This window comes from Symsagittifera roscoffensis, unplaced genomic scaffold, assembly GCF_963678635.1.
Source record: "Symsagittifera roscoffensis unplaced genomic scaffold, txSymRosc1.1 SCAFFOLD_917, whole genome shotgun sequence".
NCBI lineage: Eukaryota > Metazoa > Xenacoelomorpha > Acoela > Convolutidae > Symsagittifera > Symsagittifera roscoffensis.
This window is the reverse complement of record NW_026970892.1, coordinates 1-11,084: the sequence shown is the minus strand read 5'-3', so window position 1 is coordinate 11,084 and position 11,084 is coordinate 1. Positions and strand designations below refer to the sequence as shown.

Sequence of the window (11,084 nt, the reverse complement as noted above, 5' to 3'; positions counted from 1 at the left end):
CTAACTAGCCTTCAAACTTTCCCAAAAAATCAGTGGTTTTTTTTTGGGGGGGGGGGGCAGATTCTATATTTCTGTTTTGCCGCCCACTATCTCTTGACTGTAATTTTACGCAGAAAAACTTTTCACAGATTATCTTAATACATATTAAAACATACCAACTTGATAGAAATTACAAAATTTAGAGATTATTTTTGCACATTTTTTGATAATCAGAAGATATATAGAATGCTGTTTGAAGTTATATCACGACAACTGCTTTTACACGCATATCAAAGTTTTTTCATTACATGGTTTCATTTGAGTTTCAACTGACCATTTTGTTACAAAGCTCTTCTTAACGTCATTTGATCTCTTAATTCTTTTTTAGCCTGATTAGAAACGTGTAGTATTTTTCATAAACATGAACTCGAGTGATTCTAAATCGGCTGCTGGGGCAGGGGGAGGGGGAGGGGGAGGGGGAGGTTACAAGAGTAGTTGGTGGCAGACGAGCTACAACCATGCCTATGGGGGACCGGAGGAGAGTTTCAGGCGAGAAAATCACCCCCTGATGCCGAAAGACGACTACATCACGCTCGTGCAACTGTGAGTATGACGTCTGTTACACAGTTCCGTCTTTGATTTGAGCTGAAAACATTGTAAATTTGTCCGATTATGAAAATTGACGGCGGATCTTTTCAACAAACAGCCTTATATACTAATCGCTACATCTTGACGCCGAAATTACATTAGGGCTACGTAAACTGCATCAGAGTTAGGTAAAAATTGCATAACAACAGTGACATTATGTTGCTATTTAGAATAACAATATTATTTTTGGGCTTCGCTATTGGAATGGTAATTGTTCCGACTTTCGATACGAAAGTAACGGAATATTTGTGCTCGGGGTGGGTTTTTTTCTTCAGACAAAGTTCCACTTTTTAACTAGCCATTTTTCACGGAATTTTTTTTATATCATTCAAAAGGTATTGTTGTACTGAGCTTAAATTTGAAAAGATAATTCAACTGTGACCACTTTTCGTAAAGTTATGGGGGTTTAAAGAAATTTGCCATTTCAGAGGCGCCTGAAAACGGGCTGCTTAGTTCCACGGCGTTCTCGCAAAGTGATTTCGTTTGTTTGTAAATGTAGTAACTTTTACAATGAATGGAATCTAATTTGCAAACAATTTATTATTGTTCCGACTTTCGATACGAAAGTAACGGAATATTTGTGCTCGGGGTGGGTTTTTTTTTTCTTCAGACAAATTTCGACTTTTTAACTAGCCATTTTTGACGGAATTTTTTTATATCATTCGAAAGCTATTGTTGTCCTGAGCTTGAATTTGAAAAGATATTTCACCTGTGATCTTTTTTCATAAAGTTATGGGGGTTTAAAGACTGCCATTTTGGCCAATTTGGAACAATTAACGCGCAATAAATTTCGCGCTATTAACGCGTCAGCGAGATTTAATCCGTCTTAGAAATCGTTCCAAATTGGTTCAAGGATGCTTTTATGTCATAATTGATTTGTTAATAGGCGCAAAATCTATCACTTTGTACTTAATATGACGTGTGGGGGGATGTTTTTACATAAAATCTCAAATTTTTTCAAATTTTATTTTTTATTTTTTCTATTACAGTGAAATTTTTCATGTTATTAATGCTCCATAGACCTTAAAAGGCAGTCGGAATATTCAGGGCTTCACCCTGATACGAGCAGTCTTGTTATTATTATTAATAAACGCGCGATATAATTCGCGCTATTAACGCGTAAGCGGAGATTTAATCCGTCTTAGAAATCGTTCCAAATTGGTTGAAAGAAGCGTATTTGCCATAACTGATTTGTTACAAGGAGCGAAATCAATTGTTTTGTACTTTATATGGCGTGTGGGGGGATGAATTTCATCGAAAAATTTTCAAATTTTAGATAAAATGTTTTTCATATAATTTTTTATTGTTGTTTATGTTATTACTGCTCCATAAACGGTAAAAGGCAGTCGGAACTTTCATAGCTTCGCCCTGATACGAGAAGTCTTGTTTTATTTTCGGTTCGTTGGAATGATATTTTTTTTCTGCTTGTTGGCACTTCGGCTTGTTGGTTTAGCACCAAATTAGCATTCAGGCTAATTAAGCCACATGCCAAGCGTATTTGTGTTTCATCTTCAACATTATAAAATCAATTGTTACACGGTAAAAATAAAGAAGAGGGGGAGGTGAGGGGTGCGGTCCAAGCCCGAGGTCGAGTTGCTCAACTTATAATTCGACTTTGAAAGTCGAGCAAGTGAAGCTTTTCGACTGATTTTCCGCGGTCGATAAGGGATTCCAAGTAAAGCACAGTCAAAACATACCTGATTTTGGTCGAGAAAGTCGAAACAGGTCGAACACAATAGAAACATAAGTAGTACACTAAATAATTTTTTTAAATTTATTTTTTGGACGATTTAAATTAATTTTTAAGTTGCAAACAGAGCCCAAAAACCTGCTGAAGAAATGCCTCCGTCAAAAAGTTGCAATCAGCAACAATCATTTGAAGAGATTCGATATCTAAGGAATCCTGCGGCAAGAAAAAGTAAATTCTACCAAAAATTCATCTACTTTAAGTTTTCAGATCAACAGTTTCAGTCCAGATTTGATTGAAAAAAAATGGAAGATTCAAATTTGAAAAAAAATTTTGATGCAAGAATTTTGCATTTCACTGACTTTTAAGTTTTAATTTCAGTTCAAGCATCATCATACAAAAATGACTGAAAAGCATTTTTATGAATGTTGTCAATTTACTCATGTTATTTGATAGTCGATAAAGTCGTTCACAGTCGAAAGATACCAATTTTTGATAAAGAAATTCGATACATAGGTCGAGAACAGTAAAAACATAGTTCGAGCACAGTCGGAACATAGGTCGGACACATTCGATACATAGGTGATGCACAGTCTAAATATAGTTCGAGCACAGTTCAAATATATTCTATTTCAAGCGAGAAAGTCGAAACATAGGTCGGGCACTATCGAAACATAGCAGAGTTCAGTTTAAGCGAACATTTCTAAGATCTGCAGAGTTGAGATAAGCAATACTCATCCCATTGTTAGTCACGCCGCTTGAAACGAATGTGAGATGAATCAAACAAACGATTGAACTTTTCTTTGCTGAGAAAGTGGAGACAGTTGAAACATACCCATTTTGGTAGAAAGTTCTGAAACATGCGTGTTCGAACGAAAGCAAACCTTTTTAAAAAGTCGAAACCAATTGAACAGGGTCGAAAAAAATTGAACACTTTTTTATTAGGTCGTGAAAGTCGAAGCATGCCCAAATTTGGTTGAGACGGTCGAAATATAAGCAGAGCACCTCGACCCCGAAGAGGAGGGAAATCGAGCCAAAAACTTGGAATGTCTTTTGCTTTCAGCAGCCATATTAAACAAGAAAACTCGAATTTGGGCCAAAATCAGAATAATCTGATATCCCGATACCAAGTCTGATATAATTGCAAGGCTGGGTGAGAAGGAATGAATTTTGTGTCTACTAGGGCATTTTTTAGGATCACTTACCTAGTTCTGAGTTTATTTTGATTGCTTTCTCATCTGAATTTTATTGCCATTTACTTGGCACGTGACGCGCCCAAACGTGACGCGGAAAATGGCTCGTCTCCACTCCCATCACACACATTTCAAACTTATTCAGTTGTCTTATGTGTTAAAATGGCCGAATGTGTGATGTTATCATGTATGGTATGAAGAAAAATTCAGTTCACAATAGTTAGTTTTTTCACCATGAAAAAATTCATTACATGATGAAAACGTAAATTTACTTTTTCAAAACCTAATTTAGTTGTAGGGGAAATTGGAAAAGGCCTCGAAAAAATTTAGGTGTATGTTTCAAGGCAGCACTAAATATCCCAACTGTAAAGTTTACTGATTTACAGGCCCTCTATACGGATTCAGTGGAAGTCCTTGTAGTTGACTCGTATTTGACAAAACATGAACCATAGCACTAGAAAATACATATTGGTACAGAAAGAGAAAATTTTATAAAAATTTATTGCTTGTGTATAATTTAGGCAAAAAAACTAGTTCCTAGACTATGCACGCGATCAAATCTTTACCTTTTTTTTAAATGGTTTCTTTTTTTACAACATTCTAGAGATATTATTGAATTTTTATCCAAAACGAATCAACTTTTAGAGCTACTGAATTTATGTAGAAAAAGAAATCAACTATATAGTTCCTCCAACTCCACTGAACTGGAAAGGGGGGAGAAATAATTAGTTGACACAAGCTCGTTCGTAAAACTTTTTTGGTGCCAGGAACAATTACCCCAGGACAAATAGCCTTACATAATTTTCTCAAAACTAAGTGAAAACTTTTCCTATGTCAAATTGCACAACATGATATTTGTCCTATGCCAGTTTGCCTCAGACTTCACAATTTTAGTTGATTTTTTTTCACACCATGTACTATTTAGAATCAGCAATTGCAATGGAACGTCGACTCCTTTGAGTTACAAGCAGACACTAATTGAAAATGAATTGAGTTGAGCCTAAAACATTTTGATAGCTCAAGTTTTTGTCAATAGAATGCAAAACTTTGACAATTACTCAGAATACAAGCCATTAAACAAACAAATCGTTAAAAAAAAACTTTTATTGAGTAGCCCCATTAAGAAGCTTGAATTATCCTGTAACATGCCATTCTAGAAAATGAATTAGAATGAAAATGAATAAGAAAATCATCAATCTGAAGGCGTTTAAAAAATTAAATCAGAGTTGCAAGATTATTTAGGATATCCATAGAAAAAATTCAAATCAGTTGGAGTAATTTTAACGAAGACCACCAGGGGCGGATCTAGGATTTTCACGAGGGGAGGGGGGCGGATTTTCAAAAAGTTTTCGAAAGCACTAAAAAGACCCTGTTTTGGCCAAAAATCTCTGCGCCGCAGACAAAATTTTCAAAATCGCGTTTTTTTTGGCAGGGGGTCGAATCCCTGAGAAAAGGGCGTTCGCCTCCCTCCACCAAATCCGCCCCTGAAGACTACGTTGTTTTCTCAGCCACTCTAGAAGAGTTGGAAAAACCTATGGGTTAGGATCTTTTTTGTATATTTTCTCAAGCAAATATTGACTAACTCAATGGAAACTGGTATAGGTTAATTTCAACTATTGTCTTACAGTCCTAATGATTAAATTCTATTTAATAGAAAAAATAACAAAAATATATAATTTGTATTTAAAGAAAAAAAGCGAAAAATATATGTGCGTCAAAAACAAATCCTACGAATGTTTTTGGTGTTCAGGTTTTCAGAAGCAAGTAGACAAAAAACTGATGAGTGCTTGACATTACATTAATTTTTAATGTGTTTTTGCGACATTGGTTTTCTCATTCTTGCAGCTCATCTAATTCATATATACCTCTGCAAAAAACGGAACTGAGAGGAAAAGAAGGAAATAGACAGGATTTGCACTATAAATGGTACACGCACAGTGTTTGGCTGATAAAGTGTTTTTTTAAGTTTACTAGCTCATTCAGCTGTTTTTAAAATTAATTTGTAGGCATGATGTTTTTTTTCAAATGCTTATTTTGCTGCGTTTTTGACTGTTATTTGAAAAAAACATCCATCCCTTTTTCAGCCACGTTTTGGTAAGCGATAGAGGCTATTAATGCATTGCAATTTTGTTATATTTTTTTGCACTTCACCCTCTGAGGAACTCAGAACGGAGGTTTTTGCAGTGTGGCAAAATCTGATCTTTTCTGCTTCTTCGATTTCAAATTCAAATAGTTGACTTACCCTCCCAATTAGTCATTTGATTTGTATGAAAAGATAGAGATTGCGACAAACTTGAAATTGAAATCGATTTAATTCAATTTTCCTTCAGATAATTTATTAACTGCAAACTATTGTGACGAAAGAAATCCTTTTTAAGTTTTGCAAATTTATGTGCTCCCGTGGTATGAAAAAAACTTTGCAAATTTTCTTGAAATGTCATTTTCTTTATCAACGGTCTAGGCGCAATTATGGTAGGCAAAAAACATATAATTGAAAAACTAACTTTAGAGCATTTCTATTTTGGTGCAGAAAATTTTCAGATTTTTTGTACTCAGTTTCCTTTCAACTCAAATATCAACTCGAACCTCAAATGAAAAGCATACCTTATAATCATATTTCGATTTTTTTTTACCCGTATTCAACAAAGTTTCTAATCTGGATAGAAGCTTTATTTTAAAAAAATCTAACCTAAATTTCTGTTTTCGGTACAAAAATTTTTTAGTTCTCAACTAACGTTAAAAATATGCAAACGTGCTTCAAGTATACACAAGAGTCGTATCATCAAATTGCAAAAAAAAATTTTTGTAACGAATCTTGCTTTGCATTAGTTTGCTGAAGTTAATTGTAAAAATCAGTTCATGTGGCCTAGTGGTTAGCAGAACAGTCTATCCAATAGTAGGGTGGCGTTCGGGACACAAAATAATTTTTTCTAGCTAGAATTAGCCTAGATTTAGCTTATTTCCGACCAGAAGAATTTCTGGCCAGATATTTAGATTAGAAGTTTGTGGAATGTCAACCACAAACGCCATGTGGAATGTCATGTGGAATGTCAACCGACAGACTCTTAATTACAAAAGTAATTGTAATAAAATGTGAATTGGTTAATAAAGCAATTGAGATATGTGTATCTTTCACCAGATAACGAGAGAGTGATTTTCATTCAGCAATGAACATTAACATGGTCGGCAAGTACCGGCCTTGACATAATCATCACCTCACTCGCTAAAAATATGACCTCTATAATCAATTCAATAAACCGCTTGTTACGTTACATAATGGGAGGCACACCCGCCGAACCACAAAGTTCAGTATTTCTCGTCAGAGTTACAGATTTGTTCCGTACGGGTATTCTTTGATGACGGAGAAAATCTGAATATAATATGCATAGAATCTGCATAAAATGAGTATACAAAAAAGTGGACGAAAGTCGATTCAAATTGATTTTATTGTTGCTCAAAAATGGTGTGAAAAAAAAGCAAAAAAAATTGACAAACGTGGATTTAAAAATGATTCAGAATTGATTGAAAATAATTCTTTACGCTATCTACAGTTTTGTGTCAAACTAGAGTGATTTTAAATTGATGTAAAACAAATTTGTTTTCAGCTCTTGGTTACCTTATTTGTATAGAATCAATTGCAATCCATTTCTTGTCTGTACAGACGTGTTGAAATGTTGCAGTTTTTAGTTTTGATCATACATTTTGTTCATACATTGCTTCAATTCTTTTAATTCTTTTTTTTTCAGCACAAGTTTTAAAGATTCTCAGTTGTTTTTTTGAAGCTAAATTACTCAGCCTTGTTTGTTTTCAACGAAATATCTTTTCGCACTTCAACAAAATTCTTATGTTATATAGACTTCACAATGCTAATTTGGGCAAAAATAATTGATATCAAAAATTGGTAAACTTGGGTTATCAGAACCGGTTATTGGTCATGCAGGGCTTAGAACCATTTCATCACAAAAAGAACTTAATGGTACGCCAACGACTTTGTTTTCTTAATTCGTTAGGTAATGCTCAATGAATAGCAACAATATGAAAAGTTTTAGCAGTTAATGACAAAAGATCTAGATAAAATCTCCCCGCCCCCCAAAAATAGACTAATATAATTATTCGTTTAGCCGGTTGCTGTTACAGTATTACAGAACGTGCCGATCGACCAGAATTATGTTTGCAAGAACAAAAAGGGAAGAAAACATATTTTCAAATTTCGTGTTTTGCGAGGAAAGGGAGATGAGAGACTGGAAGGGCGCTGCTAAGACTATAGAAACTATTTTACTAAGGTTTACAGGGGCAGATTGAGGGGGGCTGCGAACGCAAACTCCCCCCCCCCCCTCAGGGATTCTACCCCCTGTCGACCCAAAGGGTCCCCCATTTGGTACTTTTTACGAAATAAATTTTTGGCCGACCGACCCTAAAATTTTTCTACAGGCGCCTTTGGCGCCAATATATACTAATTTTGAGGGGGGAGCGTGCGCTGAAAAAACGCGCTTTTTTGGTCAAAATTTTCCAAAAAGTGCCTAAAACGCCTTTTGCCTTTTTTGGACTGTTTTTTCGAAATTTTTCCTGCGGCGCAGAAAAATTACCCAAACAGGGTCTTTTTAGTGATTTGGGAGAGCTCGGAAAATCAATTCGGTCGACCTAAAAAAAAAGGTCGACAAAATTTTCGAAAACTTTTTGAAAATCCGCCCCCCCCCCCTGGAGAAAATCCTAGATCCGCCCCTGAAGGTTTATTATCAATTTTAAAAGTTAGGTCCAAAATTAAAACAAATCTGAAAGCCAAATTTTGGACCAATGATGCTCTATATTGGTCGGAGTCGCCAAAATTGTAGGGCAGTTTTTTTCGATATTGAAAAAGCTTAATGAATTTTTTTGTATTCCAAACCACGACTAGCAGGGTTTTTATTACGATACCACTTTTGGCCCCTATGAGATTTCCGGCCATATGGGCCGTACAAAAAATGCACTCTAAATCACGTAGTTCCGGAACCATATGGCGTAGGATGATTTTTTTTTCGTCGGATCTGTGAAAAAGCTGGAGCGAAACTTTAGTTCAAGTTTCCAAAAAGTAAACTTTGTGTGATTATTCTAAAAAGTTTTTTATTTTTATGAGATGCTAAATAAGACATGTGTTCAGCAGTATTTTATCACTTTCAGCCGAGACCAGGCGAAAGAGTCGACAAAGGAGGTGTGGCGACCGGAAGAGGTGAACCAGTGGGGGAGGGTGAAGGAGAGTCACCCCCTTCCTCTGTACCAGTATGCCATTGGTCCCCCCTGCAGGGCAGTGCACCTAACAGCAGTCCTGCTCGACATCAATTTGAACCTCCTCGAAGTGAGGCCGGAGATCAACTCCTTCAAAGACATGCGGTGGGTGTAGATCAGTCTGCTTTCAAAAATTTCTACCTAACCCCCCCCCCCCCAAAAAAAAAACTCAATTTAAAACCCACACAGCAAACTAAAGCCCTCTAAAAATAAAAAAAAATCACGGTTGTCGGTGCTAAATTTTTTTGTTACTAGCCTTGGGTTGGGGGAGGGGGGCTATAATTTTATAATTTTAAAGGACCCAGATAAGTTTATTAATAAAATTAAACGTTTTTTGCCGATCATGGAGAAATTGTGCACGTTGCAGAGTAGCATATGGCCATTTTCAGACTACGTTTTAGGTTAGTTTATAAAATTCAAAAGCAAACAAGAATAGCCCGTTACCGTGCAAGTAGCACGGAATTCTCCGATCATAGTCTTTAAAAAAATACACAAAAATACATCTGCATGGTGTGATAAAAAGTCAGAACAAAAAAATAGAACTAAGGCATATTCGACCGTCATAGTAAACTAAGCAAACTGGACAACAATTTTTGTTAAACAGTGACAAAGAAAAAAGTGCGTGAATTTGCGTGAAGTTTTACCTGATTTTGCGTGAAAAAAAATCTTAAACACGCCGGTATACAAATTTCCTCCCCATTTTTCAAGTGGTCGGAACAAAAATCGGCAAGTCTTACAATAAAATCACCATTCAAAATCCAGGGCAGTCCACATCTTATTTTCTTAACTTCTTCTGAAATATTTGTCTACGTTCTCAGATTGTTCTTTCTGGTTATTGATTGATGTTTATAGAAAAACAGGTATTTTAAACTCGCTGCAATTAGGTTCCACCAGAGCCTGGACCCCTACCATGCAGTGCCTCGACTCACGAGCGACACCGACGACCCGGACTTCCCGGTGGAGCATCGGGCCATCATGAAGTACTTGTGCAGGAAGTTCGCGGCCAGCACTGTCTACGGGGGCAACCGAGGCATCAGCCTGTACCCCGATGGTTGGGACGACAGACGAAGGCATGTGACGCACTCTTGACTGCTTGTCGTTTATTATTGATTACTTCCACCGCCTTGATTAGTTAATTATTAATAATTGCTTTTCTATGGCTTTTTTCAGATGATTACCTAAGAAAATTGATAAGGTTTTGGAGGGTTGCAGGAGGCATTTTGAAAATATTTCAAAATTTCAGTTAATACAAAAAGTTCTACATAAAACGATTGAAGAATTTTCATTTATTGAACTCAAACTGTTGAGTTTAAGGTACAAAATTGATGCACTTCTGGACATGGACGCCAGACAAATTTACCCGCCAATTACCGAGTTCGCAAAATACGTGATTGAGAACCGCCTGGTATGCAAGCCAGGAGTTGTGGTGCCGGAAACAATCATCGCCCAGCTACGATCACTCAACGAGACATTGCACGCCCATCCTTATTTGGCAGATGGCGCCATATCTCTCGCCGACTTGGCTGTGTTCGTGTCGATTACGCAACTGGAGTTGGTGAACTTTGACTTCACGGGGTTTCCTTATTTGGACGCATGGATCAAACGGATGAAAAATATGAGTGCGTTTCATAGATTCAATAAACCATTTGTTGATTATAAAGCGTATCTGGCGGGGCTTGAGCATCTATAAACAATCTAACCTATTTGTGTGAGACATTAAATGCATAAATATAAAAATTGGAATACATTTTGGCTTTGATAATTTCTTAACGAAACTCAACGGAAAATATGCAATACGTTTTAATTTTTGAAGGTATGCAGCTAGATGCAACTGACAAACAAGGACAGCTGGTTGCTGTGCAAGTAGCACAGAATGTTCCGACCATATTCATTTAAAAAAAACAGAAAAAAGTTTTTTTTTTCAATTTGTTTTTCAAACTAATGTCGTCGTTTTTAGTGGATGGTGTGATTCGAGAACTATACGATCGGGTAGAAAACTAGTGAATTAGGCATCTTCAAAAATTTTTAAAAAAAACGGATAAAATTAATTTTATTTGGAAAATTTTTTGCCAGTTAAATGAAGCATCCAAAACTAGTTTTCTTTATAAAATGAAGTTTTTTACCTTCAAAGTCTAAAAAACAGTAAATTTCAGCATAACGAGCGTATTAAGTTCGAAATTGAACAAAAATCGAAAATTTTCAAACCAGTTTTTCTTGACACTCGGAAAAATGTTGGAGATTTTTTTGCGGTTCAAATCACAAGTGAAAAGACATCAATCTTGCGGTTTCAAATCACAAGTGAAAAGACATCAATC

The 11,084-nt window shown here is 36.0% G+C and overlaps 1 protein-coding gene across 1 annotated transcript; it reads left to right on the top strand.

Annotated features, from left to right (window-relative positions):
* The first annotated feature begins 277 nt into the window (after positions 1-277).
* Positions 278-10,531, top strand: LOC134856027 (glutathione S-transferase D6-like). The gene is made up of 4 exons (XM_063872397.1): positions 278-582; positions 8,665-8,874; positions 9,654-9,839; positions 10,084-10,531. The coding sequence occupies exons 1-4, from the start codon at positions 401-403 to the stop codon at positions 10,457-10,459; spliced, it is 954 nt and encodes a 317-aa protein (XP_063728467.1). The 5' UTR covers positions 278-400; the 3' UTR covers positions 10,460-10,531.
* Positions 10,532-11,084: the final 553 nt, after the last annotated feature.